General features: G+C 37.0%; 1 protein-coding gene across 2 annotated transcripts; it reads right to left on the reverse strand.

Moving 5' to 3' along the window:
* Positions 1-1946: 1946 nt before the first annotated feature.
* Positions 1947-11839, reverse strand: AGR3 (anterior gradient 3, protein disulphide isomerase family member). 2 transcript variants are annotated; one of them, XM_082752310.1, is made up of 8 exons: positions 11520-11839; positions 9363-9498; positions 7074-7137; positions 5346-5398; positions 4680-4711; positions 4309-4372; positions 3174-3257; positions 1947-2323 (listed from the first exon to the last, which is right to left on the reverse strand). In XM_082752310.1, exons 2-8 carry the CDS (start codon positions 9466-9468, stop codon positions 2274-2276), a joined length of 453 nt encoding a protein of 150 aa, XP_082608436.1. In that variant the 5' UTR covers positions 9469-9498; positions 11520-11839; the 3' UTR covers positions 1947-2273. The 2 variants fall into 2 exon arrangements, with proteins under 2 accessions (XP_082608436.1, XP_082608435.1); XM_082752309.1 differs by having other exon boundaries at positions 4635-4711.
* Between the last annotated feature and the right edge of the window lie 6682 nt (positions 11840-18521).

The following is an 18521-nucleotide window of genomic DNA, read 5'->3' on the forward strand; positions in this document are numbered from 1 at the left end:
TGGAACGAAAGCTTAGGCATACAGACACTTCCAAAGGTACAGCCTTGCCTTAAATATCCACCAAGAGCCTGAAACCTTTGTCTTCTGAAGCATAAATACATCATGCAGGCATTGGCTGATAGTGTAACTGTCTGACATATTTTTTGCTACTCAAGTTAGAGCAGGAGTTGTTTCAAGCCAATGTCTCTCATAGTCTGAGAAGGACTTGGGGGCTCTGGGGATTTAAATTAGAAGAGGGAAGATTTATTTTAGAAGTTATGAGGAAATTCTTCACTCAGAGGGTGGTGAGGCACTGGAACAGGTTGCCCAGAGAGGTTGTGGATGCTCCTTCCCTGGAGGTGTTCAAGGCCAGGTTGGATGAGGCCCTGAGCAACCTGGTCTAGCGGGAGGCATCCCTACCTATGGCAATGGGGTTGGAACTAGATGATCTTTAAGGTCCTTTCCAACCTGAGCCATTCTGTCATGTTGGGAGATCTTGGCCAATGTCCTTGAAAATGAATATATGGAGGGAAAAAAGAAATCCTCTGCAAAATGACAGTAAAGACCTACCACATTACATCTAATTTTTTGGTAATATTCTGAATCTACTGTATGCCAGCATTTCCAAAGTTATTTTGTGGTGTGCTTCTCTCCAGTGTTCTCTCAACCCTACTTTGAAAGTACTGCCATACCTATCTTGTGTCATGTCTGGCAGCTAGCTCACATCCCTTTCTCCTGAACATCTCTGGTATGCTCAGGAGAGGATGTAGCTACAGTGTGGGAAACGTTACTACATCTTAAGTAGATTTGGACAGAAATGATCAGAAATAAATACAATTCAAAGGAATGAGATCACCAGTTTAATTTTTTTTCTAGCATTTTCCCCCAGTTTTTTTTTTTTTTTTTTTTTTTTAAAAAAAGGAAACAAAACATTTAACAGATTATGAAGACAATATACCATTAATGATTTATACAAGACTATTTTCTCTGATTTTACCAACCACTTATGACCACTGTTGGAATATGTTATTGTATCCAAATTTTACATAGCTATGAAGACATAGATAGCCACAATATAGCTAATTTATTATGAATTATTACTCATTATTGTAAATTGACATAGATGTCCTGAAAAGGACACATCTTTCATATGTGCATTTAGGCAGCATCATAGGAAATGGCAGGTTACACAGATAAGTGACATTGGTTTCTTGCACAGAATGTAACACACTTGCTCTTCCTGTGGATTAATGACTTACCATCTTACTCTAGTGAAAAAGAATATTGTTGGGATAACAAACTATCTCAACTGACTTAAGCTTTTTACTTAAAATAAGTGCATGCCCTTCCACATGGTGGTTTTGTTAAGAAGAGGAGTTTGTAAGTACAGATCCCTTCACTACGCTTCTACCATGATGTCTGAATTGGGATGCTGCAGAAGAAGGAATGGCCTGTGATGAGCTTCACATGCCTTACATGGCATTTAAAAGAGCTAGGAAAAGCCTGCTCCTGTTTTCTATATCAGACTTTACAAGCATGACTTGGCCTCAGGTGTGGAGTTCTGGGATTATCTCCTTCCATCTCTATTGCATCACTGTATTTTTATCATGGCAAAGCCTGTAGTTTTTACTTGATGATTCTCATCACTTCATGGAGACCATGTGCTCAGAATAATAAATATGTTCTGTTTTAAGTTATCAGAATAATAGTTAAAGACACCGAGTAAAGCTAAGCCTGGATCTCAGATTTTTTTTTTTTTCTATATTAGCTATTCTAAAGTCTATAGCAAGAACCTTCCTGTCTGATTTGCCAACAAATGAGAAATAAGCATGTAAATCTGAGCTACACTAAAGACTTACAAGCTACATGAAATAAAAATAAAAATTAGGAGCTGAGATGTAGATATTACCTTACATAATAAATTGTAAATTGACGTAAAAAAAGATTGTCCATAGCTCTTGATCAGAAGCTGTAGCTGACAATGAAGCTATAGCTGAATTAATAAAATGCAGCTCAAAGTTGCTGCACCTTAAACCATCACTTTCAGTTATTCAGAAAACTAACTTCAAGTGTTTGATAGATTTCTTCTCTGTTTCCCAAGTGGGCATGATAGCCTTTTTATGTTTGTTCTCCAAATCATGCATATGTATTTCTTACAAAATCTGGTATATTAAAGTTGCTTGGTTAGAGTTCAAAATACTAGTAGAGACAGAAGGGTTAACTAAAATATTTTAAAATATTGGATATCCTGGTGTAGCTTCACCCTGTAGAGGCTATGATCATTTCACTGTTTGTTACAGTTCTGTCTGAATGAGACGTAATGCTTTCTTCATGTTCTCTATTACTGAAAGAAAAATAAATAAGAACAGTAAAATGTACTTAAAATGCATTATATGATTAAGAAAATCTATTTTGATTAGTAAATTATTCACTATAAAATTATTCACTATAAAATTGTTCACTATATTATTCACTATAAAATTAATTCATTAACACATTATATTTTAGAGATTTGTATAGTATATAGTAAAAATTCTTGCATATAGTAAAAGTATGTAGTAAAAGTTTTTGCGTAAGAATGCTAAAGCTGAAGGCAAAAACTTTCATGAATCAAAACGTTTAAATTAAAGGGATTTGACAAGATTCCTTTCAACTTCTTTACTTCTCAACAGCAAACCTGGTAATCAGATGTGACATACATTTTTGCAGTGAGATACTGCACTGGTGTCAGGTAGATGGTATAGTGTAAGGACTAGCTCAACTTGAAAAATCACATTCCTTTTCAAAATATGGGTCATAGATGGTACTCAGGTAACCATCAGCATTTTTTTTTTCTGTTTTCCTCCCACCACCAGCTGTTTACATATTGCAGTTGGATATTATATTGTAGTTGAGCCATAGTGACTTTCACCACTCTCCAGCAAACTGCTCAGATCTTGGTCCTGATTGCTCTCACACAACTCTTTCAACTTGTCTTACCTGAGTAGTCCCAGTAAATTCAGTGGGACTACTACTAATGGGCTAACATGTCTTGCTAGAACAGGTTAGATGATTATAAATGATTGTAAATGCTCACACACATTCCTTATTCATTACTTTGAGATCTTAACTGATTCTCAAGCACAGATGATTGAGATTAGTGTGTATCTGGCTGCTTACAGTGTGAAATGGAACACCATGAAGCGGGCACTTACAGAATGGTATGTCTTGTGGCTCATAAGCGTATAGCCGATTAGAGTATCTTCCTGTGATATCAGCTCTTACTGTGAGAGATGGGTCTGAAAAAATAACCATATTAATCACTGCTTTCCACAACAGCTGAAGGCGATGCCCATGGTGCAGCACTGACAGCCCTGTTCCTGAGAAGTCCTGATTTCATCAGCCATACAATTATGAGGCCGTTACGCTCTGTTCCAACCAACTGCTCTTTATGTGGAGAAATCCTGAACAAAAGCTAGAGCTCAGTTTTATATTATGCAGCTATTTTTAAGGGATTGATTACGCATGCATTTCATCCATATTTAAAGAAAAATATCTTGTATAACAAGTTCTGGGGTTACCTCAGGAGAGGCCAGTTTGACTGGACAGATAGTGAAGGTGATGCAGACAATGCAATATTAGCATGACCTACCGAGAGACTTCAGAGCTAAGATCTTGTGGATCTTAATGTTTCTATTGTGAAAGCAAGTTGTGAACATTACTCAACAGGTTCCTTTTACAAATTTTTTGTTAGTTAATCATCAAACTCCTGTTGCTACCTTGCTCTGTTTGAGTGTGGGCTTCATCCCACCTAACTTTGGATGCTATGCCAGAGCTGGCCGCCTTAGGTTCCCTGCGCAGTCAGCGAAAAGGAATGTGTACAGTGGGGCACAATTCATTTGGTTTATTCCAAAAGTCAACTTTGCAATGCAAGAAATCATTTCTTAGACTCCACTGGCCATTGACTTTTTTGGTAATGTCTGCACTATGGACATCTACATTGTTAGATATTTACTTTCAGCAAACTTTATCTCTTAACAGTGCTAGCAAGAAAGACAAAGAGCTAACAGGGGTTAACAGAGGCCCAGATGCTAATAGATATTTAGGCACCTTGCTCCCAAACACAACATACCCCCCAGAACATATCTGTAACTTGAGAAGTTCACAGGGGCTGAAGCCTCCGATAGAGGGAGAACTGAACTCAGGTCTGCCAAATTCCAGATTAATGGTAATGACAAGTTCTGAGCTATTTTCTTTTTACAAAATTATTCATTTTGATGTCCCCAGGAGAGGACACTTGCATAGATTCAGAAATCATATCTTGAAAAGGTGCATAAATATTGTACCTACCTATGAACATGATTCGAGGCACATATTGTCCATCAGGTGACAGGTTTTTATCTGTAGTTTCATGCTGGCAGAGAAATTAAAGCTAATTATTAAAATATTCCTGTAAATATATATTCCTGGAGTAGGATCCCTTGTGAACAATCTCATACCAGAGGACAGAAACACCAAAGGTACTACTTGTGTGTGTATATCCACACACAAATGCATATATATGCATGTAACTGAAATGCCAGAGGTAATTAGATGGCATGAAAAATTCAAGACTTAGAAAGAGAAAAAACAAGCCAAATAGTGATACCTGTCAAATCTCCCCAAACCTTTCATACCATGAGATTCAGCATAATGAAGTTATTTTGGGCCATTTCTTGTACCTCTTCATTTTCAGCAAAAGCTTTCTTCAGTGCTAGAAAAGACATGAGCATTTTGAAGTCCATCACAAACACTGCTTTTCCTTCTGTGTTTGGGTACTGGAGACTGGCCACATTGTTCCTGTCACTGGCGATTCACATTCCTGAGGAGACACTTCAGGGCTCTGTCACAGCCTTTATTTTTTTGACCCTTGTCTGTGCAACCTCCCAGCTATGAAAATGGAAGCTCTCTTCTGTTATTTATGAAGCCTGTAGTTTCAACAGATACCATGTCTCGGCTTGACAAAAGTACTTTATTCTCAGAAAATTCTTGTTAGATCAATTTCATCAGTCTTGTCTGCTTCTCTAGTTACCCGCTCAGGAGGGCCAACAATATTAAATCTGTTCAATGAGTCAGTAACAAATATGTTACTCTTAATTTAAACTGACAAGTGCTGCATCAGGGATAGACGGACAGCAGCATTGAATATTTTATGTTCTTTTTTTTAGTAGGTTCATAGTGTACTTTTTGTAAAAAAAATAGTAATAAATTCATAGCTTTTCAACTACAATTTCATATACCTATTTATTTAAATAAGTTTTTGTAAGTACAAGGTAAATATATAGATATTTGTAGTTTCTTATAAATATGTTTACAAAAATTTAACACTCAAAAAAAATCAAAATTACCTTGGCAGTATTGGCAGTCTTCCAAATGATGAATGACCATCAGTGGCTTGTTACTTTATTAACAATAATAAAACATGTGGGTAGATAATTTGACAAGTACATAAATAGATAATTTTACTAGCAGACTGGAAAAGGCAAATTACATTTCACAGAATCACAGAATTTCTAGGTTGGAAGAGACCTCAAGATCATCGAGTCCAACCTCTGACCTAACGCTAACAGTCCCCACTAAACCATATCCCTAAGTTCTACATCTAAACGTCTTTTAAAGACTTCCAGGGATGGTGACTCCACCACTTCCCTGGGCAGCCTGTTTCATCTTATGTTAACTCACAGGAAAACCATATAGGCATTCTGTGAGGAATGACAGGCATTTTTGTAAAAGAGACAAAGGAAATAAAAGAAAGTAGAGGAACAGAGTTTCCTTGTCTATATAGTTTTTCTAAAGTAGAAGATTCTACAAGAGAGATACCACAGCATTCTGTGACAAGAGTCAGAATCATTTCATTCCTAGTTAATATACAATCAAACTATGAGTACTGAAGAGATATTTAATATAGCCTAGGCGTGTAGTTCTCCATGATTAATAAAATAAAAATAATCTGCAAACTGGAATGAAATAATTTTTATAAAATTAGGTTTCTCATCAAATGCTCTCTATGAAAAGATTTTTTTTCTTTTAAGCTTTCTTGAACAGATATACTCTAATTTTATTTTCATTTATTTATTTATTTTGGTAAATGTTTTTATAGATTATCAAAGTTTTATATTTTTTAGCATGTCAAAATATAAAACAATTCTATGCATTTTCTCCTACATTTTTTCAACTTGTGTTACTGTTCAGCCAATGAGTTATTAATGCTTGATTTGCAGTCACTGTCAAGAATTGTTTGGTTCATAGACATTTTCACAGGGTACAAGAAATTGATTGTCATTTACTTTAAAAACAATTTGCTTTCATAGAATCATAGAATTGTAGGGGTTGGAAGGGACCTCAAGAGATCATCGGGTCCAATCCCCATGCCAAAGCAGGTTCCCTAGAGTAGGTTGCCCAGGTAGGCGTCCAGACAGGATTCCTATAATATAAATATGATTTTAGACTATAATAGTGTAGCACAAGATATTGTTAAATTGAAATTTCAATTTGCTAAATTTCAATTTAGCAATATCTTGTGCTACACTATTATAGTCTAAAATTAATGGGAATAGTGATTTAAATAAGTATTGTTATGCATCCTCAAACATATTTTCAGCTGAAACTCAGAGAATGACTCACTTAACTCTTGGTCCTACCAGGATAGTGAGAAATTGTGGTAAGTCACCATACAAGAACTAATATAATTGATTTCTAGCTGTTGACTGAGGAGGAAATCAGAGATCCATGATACATTAAAAAACAAACAAACAAACAAACAAAAACTGTATTATTATTGTCTATTTATCATTGCCTATTCAAATGACAACACTGCTGTTGTTGAACAGCAGTATCATCTTTCCACAAAGAAAAGACAGTGTTCAAAGCAGACTTGCCTAATGGTCTATTATTGCTTCAGAGTCATAAGATCTCTACAAGTGCTTTTATTTATATGCAGAAAATCTGTTTTATTTGAGTGAGTGGTCTGCAAATCAACCATGACAGTGCTTCTTTGTTCTGTTTCATTACAGTGTATTCAAGCATGACTGTCTGATTAACAGCTTTGTCTCTCAAACTATTTTGTAATCTCTTACCTTTTCTTTGCTTGATAAAGCCCTTCTTCATAAGTTTGTACCCAGGTTATTTCATCTCCCCACCCTAGAAATATAAGAAAATGGTTAACTGGTGGCCATGCCAGTAACTCATAAGAAATTACATTTTTGACATTTATTGGTAGTTGTAAATAAATAGGATTTTTTTTTTTTCCAGTCAAATATTCCCAAACACTGTGGATATGCAAATTCTAAATCTGCTGATAGGTGCACTGGGATATTTAAAAAACAGACCTCAGCTAGCTGAGGATTTGTACCCAGTTCAGGTCCTTTGACAAACTCATTAGATCTCTTCCTGAATACTTAGAGGTCCCTAAATCAGTGACAAAATTCCTTATATCTTCATATTTCTTCTTCATATTGTCTGTTCTGTATTTAATGTAGACGCTGTAGATGTGTTTAAAAAGAAAGCTGGCTTATAAAAATGAGAGAGAAAAATAAAATATGAAAAGTCAAATAATATTAACTTTAATGTGAATAGTTTTTGAAGAACACATAGTTTTAAACATAACTCCTGAGTCACACATTTCAATCCATTGAGTTGCAAGTGCTTCATTTAATTAAATAATTTAATAAAAGAATGTCTGTTAAATAAAAATCTGCACATGGCAGAATAGCTTCTGGGTCTGGACCATGTTAAGTCTCCCGTTCTTTTGCACTGTCTGGTCAATGCTTGGTCCAGCCTTGGTTATGCAGAGATTTGCTGTTAGCTTTCTCATGGGACAATTGCTTGTGAGTCTACTAGGCCATCTCTTCTTTCAGGAGAGTGACTTTGATTTCAGATCTGTCTGGTTGATGGTGGGGTTTTGGCTTCTTAACCAGTGTGTTCCCAGCCCTGGCTGAAATCAACTGCTGACATAGGTAGTCACACAGAGAAGTCAGCTGGGGTCATTTTACAGCATGCTTAAGTATTCCCTTTTGATCTGTGAAAATTACATGTAATTTGCTCAAGGCTCTGCAGTATCCCAAAATCCCATAAATCAGAATTAGAAAACTGACACTTGCTTTCTGTGATAATTTGTTTCAAAGCTGACACAATAAAATTGACTTCTTGCTTTTTTTTTCTTTTTTTTTTTTTTTTTTTTTTTTTTTTCTCTTTTATTTATTTATTTATTTATTTATTTTTGAATTTTGGCTGAGTGGGAAAAATGAATTCTGATCTAGGCAAGATAGGCAATAGGTACCAGATTGGGTGTAACCATTCTCCGTGGATACTACTTACGAAAAGTGATTTGATATTTCTCTTTGGTTAGTCCAGGGGTTAGAAAATGCTGTCCTGTATATATGAAGTGTTTCATATGGAAAAGCGTTTATCCTTGTTTCTGGTATTTTATGAAGCTTTTTGATTGCCCTGTATTTATTTATTTATTTATTTTTGGTCATATGGAATAACTTAAAACATCAGTACAGTTCCTACAGTTGATCTGTTCCTATACTTCCCTTTGCTGCCCAGATGCCTCCCAAGCAACTAGCCTCTGATGCAGGGCTCTGCCAAGGCTTTGTATGGGAAGAACTCAAAGGTGAGCCATGGGGTCTGCATGCTTTGCACAGCTTGCAGAGCAGCTCAGGAAGTGAGCTGGAAATTTTGGAGGGTGAATGGACCTGAAAGGAGAGGGAAGACTGAGAATAGGAAAAGACCTCAGTCAGATATTTTTCCAGTCATTTTTTCTTGATTAGACATAAAGAACTTAAAATAGCATCTTCATTTAACATCCAGGTTGAAAATCATGAACCACAAGAGAATCTTTTAAGTGTGACTATCTGCTAATAAGGAAATGAAAATGAAAATGAAAAGGAAAGATCATCCTCAAACCCCACAAATGGCTCAACCTGTTGTTCTGCATATACAAATGGGTCTGTAGAAAAAAATTGCACAGAAACTAAGTTATGAAATTGTATTTCAGGAGCTATAAGTTACCATATCAAATTATCTTTTAATAGACATCTGAAAAACTATTTTTTTCACTGACAGTTCTTCAAGTGCAGATGGGTTTCAGAGACTTAATTTAGTTTATTTGCTTCTACTAGGTCACTGTGAATGACATAAATTACAGAGGCTATATGAGGCCCTCAGACATATTCTTAAGAACAAACTGATGGAGTGAAATGACATGGAGGAAAAAGATACATTACTTAGTGTTTCACTTATCCTTAGAGATAAGTGAACCTAAGGAAGTATATATATGCTTTCAGGTATATTCTAAATAAAAACATTTCCAGACCTACATGGTAAGATGAGGAGATAACTACATAAAGTGAAATATACATTACCTCTTGATAATGTCTGAGGTGCTCTTTTTTCCTTTTTGATTGCCATTGCAAGGTTTGATGAGACTGCAATTAGCAGAAGGGGCAAGGCCAATGTTGAATGGAACATTATTTGATCCTTTTCAGTGCAGCAAGGAAACTGGAAAACAAAGCCTAACTTTGTGAACCAGGGCATTATCGGGAAGCCACTATCTTGTGAGATAATTTTCAAACAAATATTCTGATTTTCAACTATTTCTCACAACAAGAACTCAAATATTTCCCCTATTCTTCATGACATTTAAAAAGTGATTTAAAAAGCAATTTCCATCTCAAATAAAACTATCCACCAGTGTTCCTGTCTGCTTCCATATTCTGAAGGTGATTGCTTCTCTTCCTGACAAAGATCACTATAAGAACTTCAGTAATTCTGGTTTTGATAACAGTCAGAGAACAAAAGTGACGGTTGAGGAGAGGCAAAACAAAGCCAAATATTTTGAATAAATAACTCTTATTTCTGCCCTGTACAGCTGTCTTTAGACATTAAAACTCTGATGTTTGGGACAATACCCAATGATTTGTACTAGCTTAGAAGATGTAATCTGTGTAGCCCAGAATATCACCCAGTCAGCTTGCTGATCCTCACCGGAGATTCATTTTTCAAAGGTTGAGTTTTAGGATAAAGGATCTGCTGATAAAGTGCTTTGACTTAAACAGACAATAAAATAAAATAAAAATAAAATAAAAAAATTAAAGAACCCCCCAAAGCACTTTTGCCTGCATTTATAAAGAAAATTTCAAACTTGAATTTAGTAGTGTCATTTACGTGGAATTACAGACCTGAGCACTGGCAAAACAAAATGCTTTGTGCTTCTCAGGACATGAAGGCATAAAAAGTGCAGCAGGTTTTATCCTTTCTTTAATGAATCCTCCAACACCACTAACATCACTGTTAATGGTTCAATTTCTGGTGAACAAATTCAAATACTGCTTCCAATAACTGGCAATCTCAAAAAAAGTATTCTATCTAAGTGACCGGAAAAAAAAAAAAAAAAAGCACATTAAGAAACAGAAAAAAAAAAAAAAGTATCATTTTATTGTTGCAATTCTGTGTTTCTGAAGAAATTTCCCCCAAATGCTAAAATAATTAATACACTCATAATATTTATTCTTCTCAGACTTGTCCATCACAGTTCCCTTTCACCCCCAACATGGCATCAGAATTGTTCTTTCTTTCACATACCTTCCATCTTAAGTTTGTTCATCTTTTCTATTGTAGAGTGAGTTTTAGAAAGATACATCCTCTGGAGCTTATTAATTCTGCATATTAATTTAATGATTGGACATTATAGAATTTTAATAAGAAAACATAAAGTTTTCCTGTGTTTCATAAGGAAAGACTATAACTTTTAGCTAAGCTTGCAGGCTGAGAAATTTTTGGGAATAGAAACTCCATTCAAATTTTCACTATGTTGGTGCAGACCACTAATTTGAGTCAGCAAAAGCAGATCATTATACTTATATATATATATATATATACACCCTTCTATGGGGTGTACTGCTACTCTTGACAACTCAGTTTTTAAAGCAACTCTTTCACAGAAAGCTAACAACTGTAATGTTAGTTTATCTGTCAAACGTTAATGATAAAATATAGCATTTATATTAACCTGTTAAAACTCTATGTAAACATAAATAGTTATGGCTTTGAAATCACACCTGATATGTCACTATAAATCAGGTATGGAATGTGTGAAACACTACCTTTCATAATGTATTCACAAACAATCAAAGTGTAAATCTCTCCAAGTCACATGATTATTTATCTGAAGCTTAAATAATTGATTACCACCCTATTGAAAATCCACAGGGTTTTGGAAGGATGATTTATGGAGTTTTAGCTGGAGGCAATTGAAATTCAATATTCTGAAATTTTGATGCTACATGATCCAATGTTAGTTAAACTGAGTAAAGAAAAAAAAAGACAGCCCGAAAAACATAAAAATTACCTTCATTTCTCTATCAGAACATACATTTTGCTAACTAATCTCTAAGCATCTATCATTTGTCTTTTTTTTTTTTTTTTTTTTTTTTTTTTTATAACTAGACTTGTAATGCATTTGTCAGCCAAAACTCATTTCTGTATTAAAGGAAAGTTAGGAATAAGAAATGTTTTCTCACCAGCAGCAATCAGTTCTCTTGTTGGAAAGTCCTTTTTCTGAAATTAAAAACAGTGATTTAAGCACAGAATGCCTCAGCTCTCCGTATCTCTGTGTGGCAACAATGGCACGTTCATCTGAGAAAAAGGAGAGAGACCTTTTAGCTGGAAACCAAATTCATGCATTTCCACCCTCCCCCTTCCTTTTTTGCCATCCCTCCAAATTGCACTCTTGTGAGTTCCCATGCTTGTACTCTGAATCTTTGGATTTCTCTTCATCTTGGCCTGTATCAGGTGTCTTGTATGAGGATCAAAAATAAATAGTGGCTTATGTGTGCCTGTTACTTCCCCCCTCAAACAGTTTGAGTCTGGCTTATGCCCAGTGAAAAAAGAAACCACCAATGAAAGCTGGAACTGTAGGGGCTTTTGTTCCCAGTGAATGGCTGTGCTCACTGGTGCCTGAAGACAGGTATGAAGCTAATAGTAACAAGGGTTACTTTGTGTAGAGGAATGTAATTAACAAATAAAGTTTTTTTTTTTTTTTTTTAAATAAAATTCTTTATTTAAAATATGGTATAAAGTTAAATTATTGGTCCATTCCTGGAGGTGTTGCCTCATCCCTGGTGGTGTTCAAGACCAGACTGTATGGGGCCTTGGCCAACCTGAACTAGTGGGTGGCATCCCTATGGAAGAGGGGTTAGAGTTAAATGAAGTTTAAGGTCCCTCCCAACCTGAGCCATTCTATGATTCTATGATTATTGCTTCTCTGAGTTGTAGTTTAAACATGGTCTAATTCTTGGGACATGTTGCTTTATACAATTTTTATCTATCTTGACTAAGATGGGAAAAGCACAGAATCACAGAATGTTAGGGATTGGAAGGGACCTTGAAAAATCATCTAGTCCAATCCCCCAGCCCTTTATTTATTCCCTTTGCACAAACAAGGAGTTAGCTGGATCATGTTTTCCCTCTTCCTTGGATAGCCTTTGCATGGGAATCAGGAGCAATCCCCTTTTGGTTCTTCCTCTCACGTGTGCTTGTTTGTATAGACTGTATTGTTAGTTTTTCCTTCTCCTTTTCATGTGAATCTTGTTTAACTTGGATGCTTTGTTATTTTGATTTCTGTTGCCACTGAAATATATATGTGATTAATAACATAATTCTTGTGTTGTGTTTTTCTATCTATTCAACAAGCCTTCTCAGTATGATTTCTAATATTTGTGCATAAAATATTACCTTTTCAGGTGGTATCTCTGATTCTCTCCTTTTTTTCCTCCTAAATATTTGCCGCTACAAAAAAATAAAAATAAAAAATCCACTGCTTTCGTAATAAAAAATTCAAAATACGACCTTCTGTATTTTTGGTGGTAACTTATCTTTACCATTTTTAATGGAGACTTCAAACTTGCACTTCCAGCTAGCTGGAAGCTGGCTGAGCTGCAAGAACTCTGCTTTGTGGGCGTGAGTGTAGACACTGCCGGGCTCAGTTAATATGATAATCATATCAGATTGTTTAACCTTTGCAAATTTGTTTGAGCCTTTAAGCTGAATACAAATATGAATTTTTTGAGTGCATAATATGAGAATTAATAGTATAAGAATAAAAGAAGAAATTAAGCATCTGAGAGAATTTCTAGGAAAAAGAGATGCCCCTGTGACACCTCTTCATTCTTTCTTCTTTGTCACAGGTTATGGCTTCCCCTCGTAATGGTAGGTATAGAATCCCTAGAATTACAGCTCAGTAGAAGAAACCCTTAATATATGTAGAGAAAGCATATTTAGTTCAAATTAGAAAGAAATTTTTCACTTTTGTTTTTGACCGTTTAAAACATCCTCCTTCAGCACTTGCAGAACTGAAACACCCCTGTCAGGTACCTCCTGTCTGCTGCTGCCATCCCTTTGGGTCCCATGTGCTCCTCCCGTGCTCCAGAGAAAGTATGGACAGGGTGAAGCACAGCACCACTGCAGTAACAAAGGGCATTATTAAGAACCTTTAAAAAGCTCTTTTCTGTATTAGCATCTATAATTTAGATGTTTTGTTGGGTCCTAATATAATAATATATCCTAATATTGAAAGCATAGCTTTAAAAAAGGGCAGAACAGGTCTGATTGCCTGTTCTGGAAGGAGCCTGCTGGGGCTGCTGTCTGCTGCAACAGGTGAGCTGGTCTCACTGCGGGAAGCTGAGGGGGGGCTTGCAGCTCAGTCACATTGAACCCTGACCACGTTTCTTCAGCAAATGAAAACAAATGGTTTGACCCTTTGTTTTGTAAGCCAGACAGTGTCAGCTTCCTTCTTTATGACAGTAAGACAAAAGACTCTGGGTTTAAAAAGAGAAGCAAAAGTGCTTCAGCGTCATTGATGGAAGAGAGGAAAGATAATAAAGGATTCAGGTTTCAGTGACAAGTTACACCTATATAAAAGATTTGACTCATTCTCCTTGTGAGTTGTTCCTCCAATTCCCACACTTGATGGTTGTGAATTTTTGATAATGCTGCCGCTTGTTTTGGTTGGACCATGTCATACCGAAGACTGGGAGCAAAGTGCCTTGCCCCATGGAAGTCAATCAGCTTTTGCTTGTATGGTGACAAAATTTTCCTCTAGAGTTTTGAAGATTGCTGCCTGTGCTAGGCCTGGATGTTCAGGGGGCATTTGAGCAACCTGGGAAGGTTGCTGTGTCTCATCCAGTGCTAGTGAACTGAGTGACTCAGCTATAACCTTAGCAGGGTTAACTTACAGCTGTGGAAGTCTGTGTTGAGCATATGTGTGTATATGTGCGTCCAGTCACTCCTTGGTTCTCTGGTACCAGGGGGTAGTATGGTGGAGTAGACATTGCACCATGCTAGCCAGTGCCTATGAAAGCCATAAAACCCCTCTTGTACTCACCCTTTGGCAGGCAGAAACTGAGCCCTGTGGTGGCTTGAATTCCTATGGCAGCAGCTCTCTTACCTGTGTGGAGCTGCACCGAGGTCCTGCATTTCAGAGCACATCCACCTTAGGAAAGCAGCAATTACAAAAGCTGTCCTTGTTATTCACCCTACTAAGCCATGTTGTGGGGAGTAGTGTACTTGGCTATGTTGTGGGGAACACATCTCATGCCACGGAGAGGCAAGATACCAGCCAAGATCAGATAAGATATTGAGTTGATAAGATGAATTCTAGAGATAAAATACCTTTACAAAAACAAGGCAAATAACACCAGAGCAAAGACTTGCAGAGGGTAATACTGTTGTTCAGTATTACCATCAGTAACTAACATGGCATGAAAATTAGTTTGCAATATACACTCATTACATTATCTTTACAATTTTAATCACACAGGCATTTGTGTGGAAAGGCTTATAACGAATTAAATGATGATGGACCACACTAATGTTTGTCTCTTAGTTTTTCTTTAGTTACATACGAAAGTTAGTATTACAGTGAATTCCTAGTTCTGCTTATAAAAACTGCTGTGATGCATTAGTCGGGATGTTAATCAATGAGCAATGGTAAGTAGATCTTTTTGTCTTTGTTTTTGAACATGCTGAAGATAACCATCTTGTGAATGAGTATAATTCAAGTGCATTGTGTAATAACCAGAGATTATTCAAGAAACCCAGATTCACAAGAGGACGTAGGCACTGCATTTAATCACCTTAGCTTGACAATGTCAAAGGCATTGCACCCAGAAGTGGTCCTGGCAGGGCTGAGCAGCTTTGTGCTGATTTCCTGGTGAACTCAGCAAGAGCCCCATAGTACATGTGCCTGTGTCCAGTTCCGAAGGGGCTTCATCCAGCCGTTGGGCTCCTGTAATCCTTGTGCCTCACCAGCCTGGTCCCCAGGTACATATGTGTCAGGATGACTGGAGGATGTTCTTTCTGTCTGTGTACATGGGTTTCCTTGAGCAAAGAACTTTTAATACCAATTCCTTCTGTGTATTTATTCCCGTGTTACTGACACTATTTTTATTAAGCTTTTTTGTTTTGTTTTGTTTTGTTTTGTTTTGGCCAATATAATCATAAATAAATTCTCAGGCATATAGAGATTTTTTTCAGTGCAGCATGGAAAAATAACAGGTGGCAGATATCAGTGTCACATCTGACTGTATGAATCCTGGAGCACTTGCTTAGTCATTGTACTGCCTTTCTAGGATGTGACAGTATAATATTTTGTGTCTGCATATTTCCTTTCAACCTGCTTGATCCCTCCAGATGATATACAAACTTTATGATAACAATCCTTGAAAAATTATGTAAGGATTAAAAGATGTTGATGGCAAGAAGCTGGGAAGTCCTTGGGTCTATCTTACCTAAAGACCTCACCTCCAGCTAGTACTCGCTAGCAGTCAGACTGATCATCACAGGCTGATTCAGATCTGCTTCCACAGAAACAAAAGGTGCTGATGAAGTTCTTACACTGTGTGAATCTGCTTTAGCTCATACGTACATAGGGATGAGAGCACAGCTCCCGTGACAGCTGTAATTCAGCATGGTTCCCGCAACATCCATCTATAACTCCGTGAAAGAATTTTACACATGCCTAATATGCCTTGCAAATCAATAAACAAAATAATTAGGAAATCACATAGACACAATGCCCAAGCAAATTTTAGAAAAAACAGCACAAGAAAGCTTCAGAGAGCATATATTTTTGTGGTTGAGAGGTACATCTGGCTCCTACTAACACAGGTCTGGATCTCAGGGTGCAATCAAAGAGCAAATAGTACCAGAGATGAAAACTATGCTTCAGGCTCAGAGTACAGAACATTAACTTTCACTGCCAAACAGAAACATGAATAAATGGAAAAACCCTGCAAGTGTCCATTAGGCTTAGGTTTTGACTGACAGCCAAAAATCATTTTTAGAAAATTTCTGGTTCATTTCAATGAAGCCGTTAAAAGAAATCTAGATATGACATGCTGCTTTATTTCTGTGTGTGTCTTTCAGAAGAGTCACCATTGTGGAAATGTCACTTCTGGTATTACAAGATGATTCACAACAGATGTTATTATTTTTTTTTTTTCCTCTGTTGAAAGTAGAGCTCTAGGTAACAGTCAACTGAATAACTTCAGTCTTGCCAGAGCCCCAGAGGTTTGATTCCACTGGACCCCTGTTCTTTTTCAGCTTCGTATTCCTGTAAAGACATAGTTATGGAACATAAGTATAATAATATAACTGGAAAAAAGATTTATTGAAAAAAAAGATTTTACAGTGGTTATACTGGCTGCAAGCTGTATTCTCAGCTTCCCAGGCCAAAGCCTATGTTTTCACTTCTAAGCCTTCATCTTATTCCAGTACTGTCACCTTCAGCCCCCCCCAGTGTTTCCTCTGCTCTTTTGGGATGCTCTGATTCTTCTGTCCTTCAGCTGCCCTGTGCTACAGCCCCAGGAAAGGCTTGTATAGATGTCAAGGGAAAAATGGAATGTATTATTTTTGATGATTTTCACTGGGATTTACAGAATAAATGTATTTTGGTAAAAGAGGGATACCAGGACTAGATCTTGCTGGCTCCACCCTCCAGCCTAAAAGTACAAAATGTTCTCTATGGGATGTTTATTTACTGCTATGTCAGCTCCAACAGGCAGAGCTTCCTCTTCCACCAACAGACCTTTCTGTGACACTGTTTTTCTAGCTGTGCAGATTTCAGACAATCCTTCTGCCAGAAGAAAAGCCATCTCTGTTTAGGTTCAGGTGTCTCCCTGTCTGAAGAGTGGTACAGAAGTATAGCGAGGAGAACCTCTGTAAGGCATTTTGGCCCCCCAGGCTGCTGGCATGCCCCAGCGTGCACGCTGCCAGCTCCCTTCCTTGGGAGGGGTGCAGTGTGTGCACGTATGGTGCATCCTCAGGCATGGAGCATCCTCAGGAACCTCAGTTTTCTCTGCACCAGGGGACTGACCACACATAGGTTGTGTTTAACTTGGTGATAAAACAGTGGGGAAACTGTGGAGAAGTGTGCAGCTGGAAAGAGCTTTTCCCCAGTGCTTTGTTGCAGTAAAAGGAGGAGGCATGAGGACCTGCAGAAGATCCCCAATCCTCTCTGCTCCAGCGTCCTCTTGCCAGATGCTGGGAACCTGCACACCATTGTGCCCTACCACCATAGGCACTGAAGGGGCCACCAAGCATGGCTCTGCTTGGTGAGATCACCTCCAGGGCCTGGAGGTATTTTTGCAAAGGTTTTTAAATGGCTTAGCAACTCTTTGAGGAGCCTGAGGTAATCTGAGATCTGACTTGATTATATCTGAGTTTCTGGATGATGCAATTTTTAATTGAATGATAATATTTGTGGTGTTTGGATTCAATAAATTACTTACTGAAACATCAACATCTACAGAAAATTAAATGCAAACACCTTTCTGTTTGGAGGTTTTGGGTGGGCTTTTTGTAGAGTAAATATGATCTTTCTGTATTTATAGCTCTACAACCCTTCACATTTATTGATGTGGTCCATAAGAGAAGAACTTGATAATTCCCAATGCCTCTAGTTGGCACTGTTGCATTACTAATAGTTAATGGACAACTGTTTTTATTTTAGCTTATTTATTTAGCTTATTTTAGCTGGATTCCAGTGATAAGTTCAAAATACAAATTGTTTAAATATAAAAGTAATTAAATATAAGAAATCACAAAGCTTGGAAAAGCAATTAAAATCAATTCTGAAAAATCGGAATGCTTTTAATTTTATATATACATATATATATATATTATTTCAATTTTGGAATTTACATGCACTTAAAGTAATTTGTGAGGGGACAGGGGTAGAAACCCAGACCAGATTTTAAGGAAGAGTGCCAGGAAATTCGGCATGTGTTTTGGAAGAGATTGAGAGCTCAGAAATATTCAATGAAACTTTTTGACTGCCACAAGAAATGAAAAGCAGCTGCATTCCCCTACAGTCAGAGTGTCCCAATAAAGACTTCACAAGCAGGAATGCTCTCCAGAAACACATTGGAGTACTTTGGTGCAGCTGTGAGAGTGAGTCAAGCAGGCATCTGTTGAAAGACATGCCTGTTGCTGTAATGTTTTGTGATGTTTTCCTGCAGTGACAT

The sequence above is a fragment of the Aythya marila genome (genome assembly GCF_965140915.1).
Source record: "Aythya marila genome assembly, chromosome: 2".
Lineage (NCBI taxonomy): Eukaryota > Metazoa > Chordata > Aves > Anseriformes > Anatidae > Aythya > Aythya marila.